Source organism: Heliangelus exortis, chromosome 1 (genome assembly GCF_036169615.1).
Source record: "Heliangelus exortis chromosome 1, bHelExo1.hap1, whole genome shotgun sequence".
NCBI lineage: Eukaryota > Metazoa > Chordata > Aves > Apodiformes > Trochilidae > Heliangelus > Heliangelus exortis.
The window spans coordinates 13710294-13730785 of NC_092422.1; the positions used below are offsets into that span (position 1 = coordinate 13710294).

General features: G+C 35.8%; 1 protein-coding gene across 2 annotated transcripts in view; it reads left to right on the forward strand.

The window, feature by feature from the left end:
• CEP126 (centrosomal protein 126) overlaps nucleotides 1–18179 on the forward strand; it is a 38413-nt gene extending 20234 nt beyond the window's left edge. Inside the window, exons 6-11 of one of the 2 annotated variants that reach the window (XM_071734372.1) lie at nucleotides 6801–8919; nucleotides 12807–12925; nucleotides 13216–13303; nucleotides 13824–14033; nucleotides 16346–16410; nucleotides 17802–18179. In XM_071734372.1, coding sequence (XP_071590473.1) covers nucleotides 6801–8919; nucleotides 12807–12925; nucleotides 13216–13303; nucleotides 13824–14033; nucleotides 16346–16410; nucleotides 17802–17909 — 2709 coding nt within the window. In that variant the 3' untranslated portion in view covers nucleotides 17910–18179. The remainder of the gene's footprint in view (nucleotides 1–6800; nucleotides 8920–12806; nucleotides 12926–13215; nucleotides 13304–13823; nucleotides 14034–16345; nucleotides 16411–17801) is intronic. The other variant, XM_071734378.1, reaches the window with a different exon arrangement.
• The last annotated feature ends 2313 nt before the right edge of the window (nucleotides 18180–20492 follow it).

Consider the following 20492-nt stretch of genomic DNA (forward strand, 5'->3'; position numbering starts at 1 on the left):
AGTGTCTAATCTTCATTTACTGCAGTTATGGTAAAAAAAAATGTTTTTCTGCAGGAAGGGAATGGAAGATACAAAAGCTTGTGAATACTGGCCTGCCAGGATACTATATTGTGTTGTCATAACATAGTATTGTCAGAGATAGAATATACTGAGTTCTCAAGGGGATGTTGGGAAATCTATTACTTTTTCATACCAGAGTAATTCTCATACCAGAGAAATTCTACTTCTTTGAAGATAGTAGAGCTGTATTTTGCATTTTTTTGAGAGATAAACCTTTAGTAAAGTGGAATATAACTGATTTAACACTATTCTTCTGCCCTGAGCATTCTTATGGTACTCTGAAATTACAAAGAAAGGTTACAAAGAAAATATTTTTTTTCTTTTTTTTCTTTTTTTTCTTTTTTTTTATTATTATAAACCTGCAGCAGCATATCTGTGTTATGTAGTAGCTTGAGCTTTGCTATTCACTTTATGCTTAATACTGGCAAATCTCTGTAAGGAAGTATGGCTCACCAACAGGGAAATAAAGTATTAAATCAGACACAGGACACTCAGAACAGGAATAAACAGGGAATAACTACGACCCAGGAAACTGCAAGATCCTGTAACAAATAAATAATTACACTGTTTCAAACAGTGGCAAATTTTTTTTAAAAAATCAGCTTTTAAATTCAGTAGACTGTTAAGGGGAAATTAAATGCTGAAATCTTATACATATTCCTATAAATCATATCTGTAAAGTTAAGAGGAATTTATGTTTTGAAAAATATTGAAAAAATTGGATTTGTAAAACAGGTAACACATAACAGTCACTAAATACTTTTCAACATAGGTTATTATATTAATGAAGCATGCAGTGTATGCTGGCAATCACATGAAGCTGTCACATTAAATAAAGCTCTTTCTAGATAGGTATAAATTTGAAAACACTCTTAGGTAAATGGTTTAACTTTAACGTTGCCTTTTGTGGAGTCAGGCTTTGGAGTTGATGATCTCATGGGTCCCTTCTAACTCAGGATACTCTATGACTCTAAAAGTATTTCTGTATCTGACCTTTAGGACTTCCTAATATAAATACACTTTCTGCCTTGGTCATTGCTGTGCACTGCACAAGTGGAAACCTTAAAAACTTTCATCTTTGCAGTGTATTTACACTGCTGAAAGAAAAAGTAATGCTTTTTATACACTAATTTTTCAGTGAGCCAGAGTGATCTGGTAGGATAGTCCCTCAGCTGAACTCCAGCTACACTTCATTCAAATCTGTGAACCCTAATGCTTTGCCTTATTGTTTGTGAATAAGAATAATCCAGAAAGACAAGTTCTCAGGGTTTTTTTTTCATAATCTTCTAAAGATTACGAAATATTTTCTTCCATCAGTTATTCATCTTTTGCCATAAGTCAGACTTAGAAAGATTTTCTGAAAAGGATAATTTCAGGGCTTTGGGTCTCATTATTAAGACCTTAACCATCAATGAGAGAGAGGATTATTTCTTTGCTTTAAAATAGAAAAACATCTCTGAGAATGGCTTCCCCTACAGTTCTGTGTTGTGAAGAAGCAGCTTCATCTACACCATACGTTTTAAAACATCACTTCTCCTACAACATGCAGATTCCAAAGAAGTGAAAATGAATGTTTTGGCTGATAACCAAAATTACGTTGAATATAAGAGATTATGAAAATTATTAATTTGATCATTAAATTACTTCAATACATTTTATGTGTAAATTAACATTTTTATGAATTAAGCAGTTAAGAAATTCTAGAATTTATATTGCCTATGCATGCTCAGTTTTTCTTCATGTCTCTTTGCCTTTTGAAGGTTTTCAATTATGCAGTCCCATACTATTTTTACATGACACCATTTCTTAAATCTGCAGAATAGATGGTACCATTAATAAATAAGTTTATTAATGGGTTAGAAGCAAAAAAAGGGACTAATGCATTTTGGTTGTCTGTGTCTCAACATTTAATCATTTAATAATTTTAATATAATTTAAAAACTAACATTATGAATGCCACTTCTGGAGCTGAATGTCTAGATTGGTCTGTGAGTTAGCTACCTAGAGTAGGGATCCTAAGAAGCAGCCCTCTGAAAACTGAGTTGCTTAATTAATTAATAGGAAGTAATGGAAAGAATCTTTTAGCTGAAAATCTGTTTCTTACACAGTTATGTACATTTGCCTTAGGACTTCATTAAATCAGGAAGTCAGAACTTGAAATCCTGGCACTGAAGTGTTCACTTTTCTTGAAAAATCCTTCATTACAGAATGGTTTACTGAAGTGCCTGAATGCCTATAGAATTAGAAACTTAACTTCTTTTTATTCTGAGGAGCTGGAGCCCATGTTTCTAGCATCCCATGATGATTTTCTAAACAGGCAAATCAGGTCCTTTTAAATACTCAGATTCATAGGTATCTAGTTTTTGTATCTTAGATAGCTTGGGAGAAAATTAAACACCTAGGAGTTAGTCTAGGTAGGACAGAGATGTTGATAGGAAGATTTTCTCTGTGCATTGTACACCTCCATAGCTTCTTTGATGGGTTTGGTACATGGTAATGGATCTCTTGTGTAATGTAAGGACCAAAATCCTGTCTCACTGACATTATATAGAAACATTATAGAATAATTTGGGTTGAAGGAAACTTCTAAGGGTCATCTAGTCCAACCTCCCTGCAGTAAGCAGGGACACCCTCAGCTCAGTCAGGTTGCTCAGAGCCTTGTTGAGCCTCACCTTGAATATCCCCAGGGATGAGGCCTCAGCTACCTCCCTGGGCAGCCTATTCCATTATTCCACTGCCCTCATGGCAAAGAACTTGTTCCTAATTTGCATTCTTGGATCTGATCAAATCTTCTGTGAGATCTGTGTTGTGTAGTGCCATGAACATTATGTTTTCCAAATTTACAGAGAAAAGAGAGAATCCATTTTCTAACAGAGTTTTACATCCCACAGTTGATCAGCTCAAACCCAGTAGAGGTGTTTAGGTACTGCTTCGAGAGGTAGCTTTTTATCTACATGAACACTGATGTCTTTTACTTCATGATGAATGTGAAGTGTAGCATTATATCTACACACATTACAACACATAAAGAACTGCTGTAAATCAGCTGAATTTATCAAAAATAGCAAGTAGTGTGAGAGAGGAGGGACCTGGACTTTCAGATAGGTCTTTACAGCATTTATCTTCAGAAGAATGTTTCCACTCACCTCTTGGAATTACAAACAGTCAGCACTTCTTTGGCAGAAAATGTCAAATATACACATAGCAGCTCTTTAGTGTAGTAGCATTCAGATAGAGCTCATTGGCAGAAAATTCACTTGTCCAGTGAATTCACTTGTTTTAAAATTTTGCTTGTTGCAAAGCTGCTCTTTCATTTGCCTCATGAACAATTTCTTAGGCTAATGCTTTTTCTTTGTTTCAATGCTTTACTGCAATGAAATTGCTTATCACAGCTCTTCTAAGTCTTAAGACATGAGTGATCTCTTTAACTCTTCCTGAGTGTTCCCTTTCCTGGAATACCATCTATGTGGACTGGCTGGGCTTAGGTTTTATGCATTAGGATGTAGGATAATGCAGGCAACAGGCAATACAATTACTTGTACTTACATAACAGAAAAAAAAAAAAGCAAATCCAGAAAATAAAAAGACAGTATATCTGTGAGCATTTTTTGTATCCTTTTAGATCTATATATTCTCACAGATTAAATGAAATTAAATCATTGGGGTTTCCAGGTTTACCAGCCTATAGCTATTGACCACTAAAAAAAGAACTAATAATTGTTGAATGCTTTTTGAGGGCTGCAAGGAGTTCTACTGATGCATATTTACATTTACAAAAATCAACATTCATTATACTTTTGTTACAGAGTAAGATAGAAAGGGAAATAAAATATGCATATATGTTAATAATTATAAGCATATTTTAATAAGAATATAAGTATATATGTTAATAAGAATTATTTTAAAAAGAATTATATATATATAGTGTGGGAAATTATGAAATTGTATGATGCAAAAAATTTAATATAAAGGAATTAACTTTCAGTGAACTATGTAAAATTGAGTAAATGTTTAAATGAGGAATCCTTTATTCTTTAGTTCATAATTTGTATCTGGAGGTTGCCTGAACTGAGATTTTGTGTTCCCATGAGGTTCTGTTTTACGAGCAGAGTGAGATCAAGTTTATTTTCAACCTCTGGAGCACAACTGAGTAGAATGAGTAGTCATAATTTTTTAAGTTACAACTGTTCTTTCACCCTCCAGATGCACCATTTTAAACTAAGCTGATGTCATAAGAGTTGGTTTTTTTTAAATCAATCCTTGCGAAATTTTCCGTTTCATAGAATCACAGAATTTTGTGGGTTGAAAGGGACCTTAAAATTCATCTCATTCCAACCCCCCTGCATGATCAGGGACACCTTCCACTGACCAGGTTGCTCAAAGCCCAATCCAACCTGGCCTTAAACACTTCCAGGGGTGGGGTATCCATAAGTTTTCTGGGCAACCTCTTCCAGTGCCTCACCATGCTCACAGTGAAGAATTTCTGTCTAATATCTAATCTAAATTTACCCTTCTTCAAAACCGTTACCCCTCATCCCATAACTAATTGCCCAATTTAACATCATAATTTTAGAAACACGTTTAGAAATGTGTAGTTTCCAGATTAGACAAGTAAGCCTGATACCTATGATTTCTTTTTATTGGTTTTTTCCCATCTGAAAATTTCAAAGTTGTTTCTTAAAATGTAGCTTGATACAGAAACTCTGAGCATCTGTCTTTTTCTTGTTTGGTGAAGTTCAGGCAGAGGTTAACAATATCATTTAACCAAAAAACCAGTTAATAAATAACTAGCAGAGCATTATTCTTTTCTATTAGAAAGACACCACTTTGTATATCTTTAGTTTGAAAATGTTCCCTAAAAGGATCTCTCCCTACATTTGATTCTTTGTTGTTCTACTTAGTTGCTTTATCTCAGATCATAACTATAATGGAAGATTACGCCAACTGATGAACATTTAGTGCATGATTTAATTCAATCATAAAGGTCTTTCAGGACTCACTAAGCTTTTATTCTGCAATTTCAGATATTTGTACAGCTATAAACTATACAATATTATAGTATAGCAATTTCATTTGAATTTTTCAAAAAGTTTCTCTAAAAAAATACATTCTTATTCACTAATTAATTTTATGCATTCTTTGATAAGTTTTCAAAATGTTAATTCTATTGTAATTGCCAGGGGATGCATAATCACTTACCTAGGTTAACAGATTTTGCTACTTGAAGCATTTTCCATTTAAAGCCACTAATGAAAAGACAATCTTCATTGTATAATATCAGCTGTCTAATGCAGTTCCTCATAGCTTTTCACAACATTTTTTTTCCAACACGTAGCTTAAAATCACTTAGCTGCTGAGCTGTGTGGAAGTGAGCTTTGCTGCAGAGTGTACAAGATTGTGAAAATAGTTAATATGCTTGTTTTCCTTTATGTGTATTTTTAAATCTTATACTTAAAAAAGTGTGTGTATTTTCAACTACATCAAGCATCTCAGTGTTTGGATGGAGAAGTAATTAAGAAAACACCTGTACAGTACCTACATAAAGACGATCAATGGACTAGGAAGCCTGCTGTTCAAGGAAAGGCTGAGAGAATTGCATTTGTTCAGCCTGGAGATAAGGAAAACTTAGGGGAGCCCTTATTGCCATGTTCCAGTAATTAAAGGGTGGATACCAAGGAAATGGAGACTCACTTTTTACAAGGAGTCACATGGAAAAGACAAGTGGTAGTGAGTGGGGCCATCTCAATTGGACACCAGAAGAAAATTTTTCACTATGAAAATAATGAAATACTATTGGAATACACTGGAAAAAATAATTAAATACACTGGAATAATCATCCCAGGAAAGTGATGGATTTCCCAGCATTGGACACTCTTAAGACTCAGCTTAACAAGGTGTTGGGCCATCTCATCTAGACTGTGTTCCCATCTGGAAACATTGGACCAGGTGATCCTTGAGACCCCTCCCAACCTGGCATTCTGTAACTCATTGATTGTCCCAATGGTGATTCCTGTGATGCTCTTACTCATCACTACATTAAATGTTGGATGAAGAATTTTTGGGAGTGGATGGGACTCCCATAGGCCCTTAGATCTGATCTGTCCTCATAGATCAGATGATATTTTCTTCTTTCTGAAAGATGAGAAGAGGGGGTTTCACCAGGGGGGAGGTGTTAATCACTGTGATTATGAAAGCTGGAAGATATTTTCAGAGTTTGCCATGAGGTGGTTTCAAGCCACAGCACTTGTGGCACTTTGTATGAAAAAAAAAAAACACAACCAACATATTCAGTCTAGCATTATGAAAAAAATCTACTTTGGTCCAGATCTACTATCAAAGATACAAGTTTGTGGATTATCTTTCATTTTGTGAACTCACATCTTGAGAGTACAAAAATCATCCTATGCCATAGGAAACAGTAATCCAGAAACAGTAGCATTGTTTAGACAAATCTTGTTCTTTTTCTGATACTGATATAGCATTGATATAAAGTTTAGGATTAAGTTTGTTGTAGCTCTTTCTTCTGAACTTCATGCTCAAACCATTTTCTTTTGCAATTGAACACAGGTAAATTTTGATTTGATGGAAAGACAATAGGTGCTATGCCTCCAGCTTGTGAAAACACCAGGCTCAACATTGATTGTATTTTAGATGTCATTAATGAAAAATTAGTATCAGAAAAAAACAAAAACCAAAACCATTTCAGATGTAACAGTCTGGTTTTATGCCTGTATTTCAGAATTTTCGTCAAGAAGTCAAGAAAGCAGAAGATTCAGAAAGCTTGTCAAGCCTTGACAGTCTTGAGGCTGGAGAACAAAATGGAAATTACACAACACCAAATGAGTCACCTTTGACTGCCCAGTGTGACTGTGCCCTGTACAGTCCAGAAAAATTACAGACTAGGAATAATGTCTTGCTTTTTACAGCTCAAAGTGCTTCTAAAAATATCCATCTAAATAATTGTCTGAGAAATGCAGATTCACAAAACAACCACAACTTACCTATTCATGATCTTTTAGCTAAACATAATGTTCTAGCTCCTGCTGAACATGTAAACAACACAGAAGAGGAATCATCTGCTTCCTGTAGCTCTGGAAAGAAAATTGCAGAGTTCTTTACCTCTGGTGAGCAAGGAAGTTCTGTCATTAATGCATTTAGTTTTCTGCAAAATATAAAAGAAGAAAGAAGCAAGTCATCTTCTGCCACATCTAGCACATTAGCCACTGGTCACCCTGTTTTCAATCCTTACAAAACCTTGACCAGCTCTGACTCTGTTCCAGGAGAAAGAGTTCAGGCTCTGATGCAAGATCAGAGTTTTAAAATGACCCCACTAAAAAGAACTGCATGTGAGCAAACCCCCAGTCAACCTATTGCAACATCTATCATCTTATTTCCTAATCAGGGATGTTCCACTGGCATTCCCAACACAGCTGATACATTACCAAAGGGCAAAAACAGCAGTGTGGAGTTTTTAAAAAATATCCCAGAAAAAATGACTGAAACAAAAAAAGAAAATATTAAATGTATTGATAACATTGATCTAGGATCATCTGTATTTCAGGGTTTACCAAATGCCTCAGTTCTCTACAATGTTAAGGAACAGAACAACAAAGAGGAAGAAAAGGGAAATACAGTAGAGGCTAAGTCACTGATGTCTGATGTGGAGTTAGATTCTGGCACTCCTGCACAGCACAAAACTCTGAAAAACAATATTCTTGAAAGAAAAAGAGCAAGTTTACTCACAAGTATCCTAAAGAAGGAATCAAAATGTGAACCAAAGAATTTCAGAGCTGTGGTTATGAAACACGGGGTCAGTTTTGGCACTCAGCCTGTGTGTTCTTTCAGAGACAGTGTAGAACTGGCAAAAATAAAAAAGAAAAGTGCAGAAAATGAAAAATATAATAGAAAGCTAAGATGGTGTGATCAAATTAATCAGATAATAGAAAATAATGAAAAATGCTATGAACAAAACACCAGTGAAATATCTTATTCACAGCTGCAATATATTCAAACTACAGATAATGTTCCTAAGACTAATTTAAGTATTATTGCTCAACATTCAAACCCCATGCTCATAAAAAATAATCAGGAAAACCCTCATACGTCAAAACCAAATGTTAATACTGAAGAATCAAATAAAGAATGCCTGTCTCTGAATATATTTAAGTCTACTGGATTTCCTTCTGCCAAACAAGCTTGGGTGGTCTCTGAAGATGAAGAAAGTAAATCTCCAGCAAGTAGCAATAATTCTAAAGTTAATGACGTTAAGACAAAAATAAATAGAAGACCAAGAGCTGTAAAAGCCCAGCCAAGTGTTATGCTCAAGAAGAGAATAGGTGCTATAATCCAGCCACAGTTGCCCACTGAAACCAACAAAACTCTAAAATCTCCAGGGAAATTATTAGCACCTCACCCACCACCCACACCTCTTCCAGGAAACAGAGGTGGCAAAAGCAGAGCCAGGCCTGGGTGTCAGCCACTGCTGCCTTCGAGTCTTCAAGCTCTCACTGTGAGCAGGACTGATGTAAATGAAAGCCCTGGTTTGGTGGCAGATTGGGTTTTCAATAGAAATGGTACAGAAAATAGTAGTGAGAGTATTACTTGCCATTCAGTCTTTGCCACTGCAAGGCCTACGCTTGGCTGCAGCACAGCCAAATATGAACCTTGGGAAAAAAATATTTGTTCTGTAAACAATGTTCAGAGAAGTGGCTGTGGAGCTGATTCAGTAGCCTGCACTGACAGAAGAGCTGCTAAAGCAGAAAACAGATTACAGCTCCATCACAGCCCAACAGCTGGAAAAACAAATACCTTGTGGCAAGCAGCTCATACTGCCCGAGCTCCAAAAGACTCTGCTACTGGTAAGAGGCATGTTGCTGGGTCCAGGGTGGGGGGATGATCAGAAGAAAATATTTTTCTATTACATCACAACTTTATTTTCTGTTAAAACATTCAGCCTTTCATCCATTCAGACAATACAACCAGTTTTAACAAGCTTTCACCATTTGTCATTTTAGTTTCTATTCTAGCGGTGCCCAGAGGCCTTTCATACACAGATCCTCATGTTTAATTGCTCTCTACAAAATTTAAAAAAAAAAGAAGTCTTTTCCCTGATATTATACTCCTGATTGATGAGCAGATGTGGCAGGTGGTTAAAATAATGATATAGGAGATGACTAAGCTTATATGAGCAAATTTTGCAAGGTAACTGGGAGTCCCAGATTGTTGTCCAACAGACACTGACACTGGAATGTGAAATCTGGATCTCTCATGTTTGTAAAATGCCAAAGCTGTACATATGTAAAGTTATTATAGATATGGGAATTCAATAAATTAAATTTACATTTACAAATAAAGAGCTTCTACAAGACAAATTTGCTGTGCTGCAAAATATGTCTGATTTATAGAGTACTTTAAGAAATTTTAGGACCAATCCTACATCCTATTAAAAACTAACCTTGGGGCCAACATGAGGCAGAGTTTGATTAGTAAGACAGATAAAAGATGCATGAGAAATTCAGGGAGGAAAAAAAAAAACCAACTTCAATCTCCTCTTTTTTACATTTCAAAATATGTTCCATGTTTTTTGATTGTTTCTCCTCCACCACCTGGCTATATTCTGTGCCTTCAGCACTCCTGGCACCCTCGGGCTTTAATTTGTATCCTGCATGCTGGTTTGCTTCCTCTTGAGGGCTGCATCTGGAGGCAAAGCTGCTGAAGTTGTAAACCCTGCTCCAGACAAGAGCAGTACCCAAAGAGCTTATAAGGTACCTGGATGACTCCGAAGATCAGCTACACAGCTCCAAAACAAAATAATTCCCATAACTTAAAACCCCAACATTTCTAGTTATATCTACAGTAATACTGAGTTTTAACTGTGGAGTGATTTCTAACAGCCCTGTTGTGTAACAGCAGAGGTAGGTGAATATTCTTGGCCTAGAGCAGAGGTGGGAAATGAGAAATCTTATCTGCTTGTCCATCCCAGTTCAAAGTCAAACAAATGAGCTTAAGATAAGTGTGATTTAAGTTCATCTATTTGATTTTACATGGAAAAAACAATGCATTACCATCCCTTGCCTCCAGCAGAGATACTTGCCTCTTGATGTCCCTGTTTGCAGGTGACATCAATGAATCAGGAAATTTGCTGGTCCAAAGCTGTGTGCCCTGATTATGCTAAAACTTTAAATGCTACGTCCCCAGTGTCACACAAAAGAGCTCCAGATCTTTTAGGTGAAAAGCTGTGTCCTCTTTTTATCATTTGGGTGGGTCACCAGCTCAGTATCTGTTGTATCTATTTAGATTTTGTCTTTTGTCTTCTTTATTTTATGTACTCTAGATAAAGTCTTCCTGACTTGCTGTTGATTGTTCTAGTGCCTGCAAATGCACTCAGATCACCACAGTCTTTGTTCTGCAGTGCTTGCTGGGAGACACTAAATACTGCATTGTCCTTGAGTGAAGTACCTGCTGCACTAGTACAGAGCTCAGGAAGGTCTGTGAGGACACTGAGAAAATGGGATCTGTTGAAATGTTTGGCCAAATGTATGCTACAGGAAGAATAAGTGAGAACAAGATGATTAAATAAAATTTTTGTGCCTGAGGATCATTCTTTACTTGGGCTTCCAGGCTTCAAGTGATGTTATCTTCTGGCCAACTCATATTATTCTCTCTAGCTAGGTACTTTAGTTATTTTTAAGTCCTTTGATGTTCAGTCAGTAAAATGCTTAAAAATGTGTGGAACATTTAGCCTGTGACAGGTACAGGGCTCATTCACAGGCTCAAACTGTGGTAGATTGCTCAGTATCTCATGCCTGTAAAGAAATTATTGTTTCTTATACTTTTTTCTTAAAATTCCCAAAGGAGTCTTTTTCTTGCTATAGATCTAGTGTGTCTTTCAAACTAATTAAATTAGATGTTGGTGCATATCAACAGAGCAACTTTGGATTTCATTTTTCAGGTTATGTGCCTACTACTCCAGAAAAAATGGTGTTACTCTGCTTCTTTTTAATTTTTCATCTATTACACAATAACATTTCCTTTTCTTTTCAGGTGCTATTCAGCACATGTCACATTACAATAATTCTCATATAACTGGCAACCTTTTAAAGCTAACATGCCCATGTTACTGCTGATGGCAGCAGCCAGATGAGTAGTTAAAAATCTCCTAGTATCAATGAATTGTTTTCTTTTTCTGCAATTAGGAAAAATTCTGCTTTGTTAAATATCACTGCAATAACAACTATGGATATAAAATTCTGTTAAATCATGAAAAGACCTCTTGGCACAATAATGAACTTCCAGTGTAAATATTCATTATATAAATCAATCAGTAATTTATCTTCCCGATTATAAATCACATAATTGCATTTACAAATCAAGTAACTGTGTTTACAAAAGAGAATACATCCTCAGATATGTAGATTCCTGATTTGCACATGAAAATTCTGATTTGCATCTCCAATTTGTATGCATGAAAGTTTAATTAAGAAGTTACTTTATGAAACTTGTTGCTTTCATTTTGAAAATTTATTATTCCACCAGAGAAAACTGAGATAAACCTGAGGTACAGTGTCTGGTTAGGCCACTCTAGCAGAGGGAAAATACTATCCAGCAGTACTCTCCTCACTGAAATGAGCAGATATTTGTATAAATTAGTAAGATTAACTACAGCATCTCAAACTGTAGAACTTTTTGACCCATAACTTTACATTTGAATCACACCTGTGAGGCCACACCTGGAGGACTGTGTCCACTTTTGAGCTCCTCAGTTTGAGACATGGCCATACTGGGGAGTCCAACAAAGGGCCAGGAAGCTGATGAAGGGATTGGTGCCTCTCTCCTTTGAGGAAAGGCTGAGAGAGCTGGGACTGTTCAGCCTAGAGAAGAGAAGGCACAGGGGGATCTCATCAATGTATATAAATACTGAGCACATAAACAGGTTGCTCAGGGAGATTGTGGGGTCTCTCCTTGGAGATATTCAAGTTATCTGGATGTCATTCGGGGCAACCAGCTCTAGGTGGCCCTTCTGTAGAATGGGGAGTAGACCAGATGACCTCAGGAGGACCCTTACAACTTCAACTGCTCTGTGATTCCATGAACCAAATAAAGCCTGTGAACTATTACATGGTTTTTGTATGGCACTTCAAGGTCAGGTTGGACAGGGCTCTGAGCTGTCCCTGCTTCTTGCAGGGGCTTGGAGCAGATAACCTTTAAAGGTCCCTTCCAACCCAAACTGTTCTGTTATTCCAATACTCTTTAAAAATGTTGAATCCATTAAGATGAAAGATACAGCAACTTGGCTGCAGATATTTCTTGTATTGGGCAATTAGACTTTGAGATTATTCTCTAAATGCAATTGATTTTCTAAAATATTATTTTTTTGGCAAATTATTTGGTATTTGTTGTATCACAGTTCACTGTCCATTCTCCCTCTTACTTTCTAAGACCACCTTGTATCTTTGTGCATCCACTGGGATTCAAATTGGGGCTTCACTTAATGTGCTTATAAATACCTACATGAATCCATATCTGGATTTTATAGTCCTGCCCTATCATGAAATCAGATATTCCCTATATGTGCCTATTTCTCTCTTTTCACTGTAAAAAATATATTTAATGAGACCAGATATAGGCATGCACAAGGTAAACACGTGAATTCAGAAAAAGAAATATACTCAGCATTACTAGTTTTGCAACAAGTAGCTTTATCATGTTTTCTGACTTTTTTTTTTTTTAATGCATTTAATTTAAGGTGTTGTTCGTGTTACAAGACAAAAGGAGGTTTTTGATAACAGGGAAAATGAACACATCTCAGAACAGAGAAGGCAAATCGTAGCCTCTAAAAGATGGAAGCCTACTTATCATGCACAGGTAAATACTAAGTACTGTTTTTTAAAAAAAGATTATTTGTCCTCAAAATGGAGATTTAAGAATATAAAAAATGTGTTCAGTGTCACAGAATTTTAAATCATTGTTCCTAGCTTGCTGTCACTGTTTATGAAACTCATAAAATCAAATAGACTACATCTACTGCATTCGTATACCCTAGTATTTCTGCACTTGGAAACATTTAGTGATATGAAATAATAAATAAAGATGTTCAGGAAGTAGACTAGCTACCTTAAATTACACTTAAAATATTCTTATAATGTTTTTGATAGAATATGTTACGTGCTGTCCAGCTGAGCCCTGTTCAATCTGCATTTGATCCGGTACAAAACATGAGTAACACCTATAACTCTGATGAAGGTACAGTAACACATCTCACTTCAGTCCTTAATTATACATAAAAGTAATGCCTTAATAGATCCATCATATAACTTGTCTCTTTTGTCATCAGTGATTCTAAGGAAGAAAGGGTAGTTTGTTGTGTAGACCTCATTTTTTTTACAAAAATGTAAGATATAGCATCGTATTATAATACTGATGATTTTATAAATGCTTTACAACATATAGTCAGGTTTCATTCCATTCCTGTTTGTATTTAACTGCATGACAGCTGTATGTATAGCTATGATATGTGTGGGTATTGCTTGCTATATTTTTGAAGCCACTAGAACTTGCTGCAGTGCCAGCTGTGCAATGCATTAGTGATCTTAATTATGTAATTTTCACATGTATCATGTATCATGCTTCTTGACTTTGACATGTTTTTTTACGCTTTAGTGTGAATCTTGTGTATTTCACAGACCTGTAGTAATGAAAGCAAGCAGCATATTTAAATACCACGAGATCTTCTCATTTGAAGTTACCCTTGTAATCTCTCCAGTTTCAGAAAGCACTGCTCAGTTTCTTATGGCAGAAAAACTAGCAAGTACAGCAGCTGCAGAAGATGAAATCCTGGCAGCTATGGAGAGAGTGCAACCAGCCAGCCAGCTCCCCCTGCCCTGCAGAGCTCCAGGGCTACTCAGGAGTGCACTTTCAATAGAAGAACAGAAGATCTTCCAGTATCTTGATCATCTCAACCAAAGGCTACAAAGTAAGTTGGATAATAAATAGAATCCTTCATCAAATGATTAACTTTACATGTTGTTGTCATGGATGAGAAACATGAATCTTGTGGCATAAATCTGTATTGTCTTATTTTCTTATTATTATTCTTTACTAAATGTAGCAAACAGGAGATCAAAATTATGAGACCTTTCTTAGGGTCAATGAAAATTATTTAAAATAATGGTGGGTGACTTTGCCTTGGTTAAAAAAACCCAAAACATTCAAACTGTGAATGCAGGACACCTTCAGGACTGTCTCAGGCCATCTGTAGCTGTTGTTTCTATCAGATGATTTTCAAAACTGTTATTTAAGGTGGACAGACATAGTCCTTATTTAGGAATCTGTGAAGTGTTTATTCACCTAAATTTTTTTTGCAATTATTTTTGCAAATAATTACTCTTTATATAACCTACAGTTTTGCAAACATAACCCTTTATTTTAATTAGCATTATATTTCCCCTCTTCTAGTCTTTTAGGATGTCCCTCTTCTCCATTAATACTTAAAGAATCACAAATATAATTCTGAGATGGCTGCAACAAATTCTGAATGTTTATGGGAACATCACTTGCACAACTATTTTAAAAATCTCAAACTTATCTGTGTTCTCTATCCCACTCTTTCTCTATGCCAGGCTGATTTCTTGCCTGCTTTATACTGATGCTTTTTATATGACTTTTCCCATCACAACTGAAATTTTATTAAAGAATATGGGCAAAAAGTCTGCATTTGTTCTTGATATTTTTTTCTCTCCAGTGATTAGTTAGCCAACACTTTCATTTGTCATCCTATTATAACTAATATAATCATTGAACAAACTTATCTTTTGGGTCTCTTGCTGCTCTATCTACTGCTGCTCTATCTTGCTGCTCTTGCTGCTCTATCTACCATAAAAATTCTCATTAGTTTGCCATAGTTCCTGCATTCTGTGTTCTCTGCTCTGTATTTGAAATCAATGAGGACCTTGAGCCTTGCTCCATGCTCAATGGACAGCTTGGCTTTCCATGTCATTGCAATAGCTTCTGCTTCCCATTTTTGCTGCTTGCCAGCTCTCCTGAATTTTATGTTTTCCTTGGACTTCTTTCATATAATTTTTTACATGCTGCTGATTTCTCACAGTCTGCTTCCTCAAAGTCCATTGATTTTATCTTACTGTTCTCTATCTTTTCCACGTGACCTGCACCACTTTATTGACTGGAATCAAATGAAACCAGGGCTTATTAAACTTCTGCACACTGTCCATGTATTACTACATCAAATGGTGGATTGCTTGAGTTTGAGGAAAAATAAAAATGCTTCCATTTCTTGTAAATTGCAATCAAATCTTGTAAATTGCAAATCAAATAGTGGCTGAGAATTTCATTACATGTAAACCTCATGGCTATTGCTTCCAGGCCAAGAGAGTGAAGAATTCTGTCTTTTGCCAGAAAAGAGTTTTAGTACCATGTGCTCAGGCTAAGAAAGTAAATATGAAAAGAGAAATACAAGAAAAGAGAAAAAAACATTGCTTTATATATAACAGAGAAGTAACAAAGGAACAGAGGGAAAGGTAAATGCAGCAAAGAAATGGAGAGCAAGAAAGCTGAACATTGCCAAGTGTGAAATCTGTATGTAAAGTACACAAGGAATATGATAGAAACAATGGAAGAATCATAGGAGTTAATTGATTGTAAATGAAGGAACTGAAAACTAATGTAGAACATAAATATATCTTTAAAATGTAATTAGCATGCCTAATTATCTGGGGATTAAATTGGTAATAAGAAACTGCAAAATTTTACAGGTAGACTTACAGGACATGCAGGTACATGTAAGTATGTACCAGTAAGGAAGGAAGGAAGGAAGGGAAATGTTGTAAGTACTTCAGAGTCATGTAAGTGCATTGCTTTTTTAAACTGTGACCTTTCTGAACCCTTTTTCTTGGCTTTCTTTTCACATGTTACCAAATTAAGTGACTAAAACTGTGTACCTTCCTTGCCAGCTTTTTAAAGATTGTTAGTCACTAGGATTGGAATTTTTGTTTCCAGGTTAGAGTAGCTGGCATTCTTTTCCTCAGCTTTAGATTTCTTTATTGACACTATTTTTTTTTTACCAGATAATAATATCTAGCTGCAAATTTTAGAAAGACAGGTACAGTTATACTTCAGCAGCTGTGGATAGGGGGAAAAAAGAACACTGCTAATAAACTGTGTTTGCACAATCTTTGGGAAGCTTTGTGTTGAATACTTATTGTGAATCACATTAATATTGTAGTATTTGGTTTCCATAATATTTATTATATACTTTGATGCTACTTTTAGATGTTCAAGAAGCCATTACCAGAAACCCAGCTGCTTCAGATGTTTTACAGGTAATCACCCCTTTAGTAAGTATTTAATTTTAAGTTCAGCTTTCATTCCTAAAAACTGACCTTGTAGCTTATTTTATAGCAAAAATATAATTTAAAAATTTACATAAATGCATTTAACAGTCTTGCCAGGTTTTCAGATTTCTGTTTATATAAAAAATACACATATGAACTTCTTTATAGTACTGTAAACAGATTTTAAAAGTTTATATCAGACTGACTCATCCTCTGGCTTCATTTTCCTTTTGGAATCTGAAAACACTTGCAAAGATTAGGAAGTTCCAAGAACAGTAGTTTAGCAACTGAACTATATATAGCTCTTAATTAATTTGTATTTCTTAATAACATAGAGATGAAAGTGGGAATTATGCCTGCCAGTGCATAAAGTAATGAATTCTTACTTTTGCCTGCAAATATGCCATGTTCTGTAAATGCCAGCTATTAGCTTTCCTCAATAAGTGCATTTTGTTTCATATATTCTGGATCTTGCCAGTTTAAAACAAAATAATGATGATCCTGGAATATAAATAACTGAATGGGCAGATGAGTATCCTAAGTGCAAAATTTACATTTCACATGTTAGTAACAGTTAGTATTTATTATTCTGTGTTATCATTCTCCTTCTTTACTATATATTTGTACTGAGGAAAAAATATAGACAGGTTTCTATATACCTCGCATACTTTACATACTTCCACCTACTTCATATACTTTGCTGGATAAACTGTTACTAGAAATTTTAGGGAAAGTACTCTTTAGTCAGAAGTCTTCTGCTGCTTTTTGAGTTTAGACTGGAAAACCCCAGAAATTATTGCCTGTTCTCAAAGTCAAAATGTGAAAAGAACCCAGAGCACATCATTAACTCTCTTCTTGTGAATCCTAGCAGTAGGTGTGACTTGGAGCCTCAGATTCCTCTCTTCTGCCTCCTGTCTTCTCCTGAACCTTCTTTCCCTACAAGTATATCCTTAAATATTGATACATGTGTCCAGCTGTAGGTGTACCTTCAGATCTCAGGCAGTAGCTTAGGAATTCTTAATTATAAAGAATGAACAACTGTCATACAAGTTCCCAGCTACAGAAAAAGTACAGATGACTGAGATTTAATCAAATCTTCTGCTCTGACAAGCAATGGGATTTTAATTTTTTAATTAACAAGAGAACAATCTGTTTCAGGTCTCCTAGTTTCAGAACATTCAAATAAAGTCTGGATATTCTGTCAGTAATTCTTGTGAATTACAATGTACCCTGTAATACCAATCTCTAAATCCAGGTGAAGGTGCATAGTTGTTTATGTAATGGAAAACAGATCACATTATATCATTAAATCATGTTTCTTGGATGTTATAATATACGTAATCACATTTCTTTTTATACACATGTACATCTCATTATTCTCCATTTTATTACAGAGTATTCAGCAATGTGTATCCTCACCTTTGGGTAACAGTACAGTTGCCTCTCAGCTGCACCAGAATGCCTCAGCTAAAAATCCTTTGCAATTGCACAGGAGATACTGACATTATCTGCTCCAGGATTTTACAGCTTTATGTACTTTACAAGTAATGTGTCTACCATTTCACACTATAAAATCAGCAACAAAATAAAGATTAAAGCAATAGCTCAAACAATTAATGCCATTTGACTTGTAAGCATTTTAAGAAGAATTAAGTCTATTTTATTATGCACTGTATTGTAAAATGAAAAGATTTTAAATATTTCACATTTTTAGTGTTTGTATTAGTTGTGTAAATTTCCTGTACCTATGATTAAAATGAAAGGAAAATGAATATTTGCTACTTAGATTACATGCAAACTTTCCTAACTTCTTCAGTTTTTTAAGATACACTAATAGATTTTACTACGATTGTGAAAGATTTAAAAGTTATTTGATTATCAGTAAATAATAAACAGTTTCACTTTTTACCTTCATAGTGGTGGATGTATTATGAATTATTGCAGACTATGTGGTGCCTTTGCTCAGTAGCTACATCTGATGGCTCTAAAACTGACTGTGCTCTCAACATCGTATTTCTAGCACACACTCCTGCAGGTCTTGTTCAATTTGTTGGAGATTCCTTTGATCCAGATGTTCCCAACATTGTTTATCAGCACTTTCACTTGAAGAGCAATCCTTCCTCATTTCCTCATGTAAAGAACCACAGGCTGAAACTGTCAGAAAACAGAAAGCAAGGTGCTTCAGAGAGAAGTCTACAACTAATGGTATGTAGATGCACTTTAACTGAAGCATGTGGGGAAACCTCTCTACATCAGTATCAGCTTAAGGCTAAAACAATTATTGCAGAAACATAAAACCATAAGCATTCAGCAAGCTCTTCAGCAAAAGAAAAGCTGCTTCTAATTTTCCTGATTGGTCTTACCTTTGTAATCCATATTACAGAACCTCTACATGAAAGGAAGCAAAGTGGGAACAACAGACCTGGAGATGAGGATTCAATTCCTTTTTTAAAATGCCCAGATGGAGCCAAGTATTAGTATATTCTGCCTAGGGGAATATATAGTCTAAGTAGATGTCTAAGTGTCTTTCTGCACGGGTAGGTGCACTTGCCATTTTACAAGTGCTTGTTTTGGAGAGGCAGGTTGGGTTTTGCAACCTTGGATTGGCAGATTATACATTTGTATACACTTAAATTCATCTGTATCAGGATGATTAACATGTTACAGATTTGACATTTGTGCTGATAAAACTATCTGCATTGTTATGGCAGTTTAAAGGCCTTTTGTTAGTTAATTAGCATGATACCTAAATCTGTGAAGTTAGTTAATTACTAAAGGTGGTAACTTCTTAACTTCTCTCTTTGCTCTTCCTCTGCTGTGTCAGTGCAAGGTAGACAAATACTGAAAAAAGCTGTGGAAGGTATAGACAATGCCCAGAATCTGACAACAAATCTAGTATGGCAAAAAGCTGCAAGAAGCAATAAATTAATATATTAAAATCTCTGGATTAGATTCAATCCCTGTTTAGATAACAATCTCTGTTAGATGCATGATTTTCTGTTTATATCAATACAGTAAGAATTGTGTAGATAGTCTGAGGATTTAAACACTATGGCATTTCCACCAGAGATATGCCTGAACCCCACAAAGTGTTGTTGCTAATGTGTCTGGGAGTTTAGGAGAGTTGTATTTCAGGAGCAGGCCCAATGCTGTACAAGTGCACCCCAGAGGGACTCCATTCTTTGAACAGAATGCATCTTCCCAAAAGAAGAAATCAGTATTTTGGAAAAGTATTTTTAAAATTTTGTATGATCTCCATCATACTTTTATCTTTTGTAAGTGCTGTTACTGCTTAGCAGAGAACCAGCCTGTAAAAAGGAAAGAAGAGAAAAACATGCCCATCACAACAATTTTCAGGGGATTAGAGCTACCTGCTGGTGCTTGGTGTCAGCCAAGACCAAGGGGAGCTGCAAATGGAGTCAGCAAGTCAGCAATTGCAGTCTTACAAAGGAGGCTTAGGGAGATTAATTTTATCAAAACAGTATTTTGAAGAATGGAATACTGCTACCTTTCTTCTCTTGCTAGGCATTGCAGCACCTTTGGAGGAATAATCTGGTAGGCTTAAAGGGGCTGACTTCAGCGTGTGAAGACAAAGTATATTTAAACATCAGAAGTGTAGAAATTTGATGTTTTACAGTTGCTGTTGTCCCCCATTCTGACAGATGGGGGAAGGTATAGCTGCAGTCCACAGGGTTCTGATGTGTGTCAGGACCTTCTGGCTCTCTGGTGCTCAAACACACATAGAATTCCCAGCAAAAGACATGCACGTATCCTCAGAGAAAATTAACAAAGGCCTTCTAGTTGGAACTCCAAATTAGTTTGCACTGAAAAGACTGAGCCCTTCCATCTCTGTTTGCATGCAGTACACTGTGACATTCCAGTACAGCGAGGATTTAATGTTTAAATAACGAGGGAAAGTTTCCCCACGGAGATTATGAGAGAGAAAAGCAAATAATTCAAATACCAGAGGCCATAGATCAAAACCAACCCAGCCAGTCAGCACACCAGAGCACCAGCTGAACCAGGTTTCTTCTCCTATTAATCGGTTTACATGGCGAGAGCAAAGTCCGTGAGTCAGCTTCCTC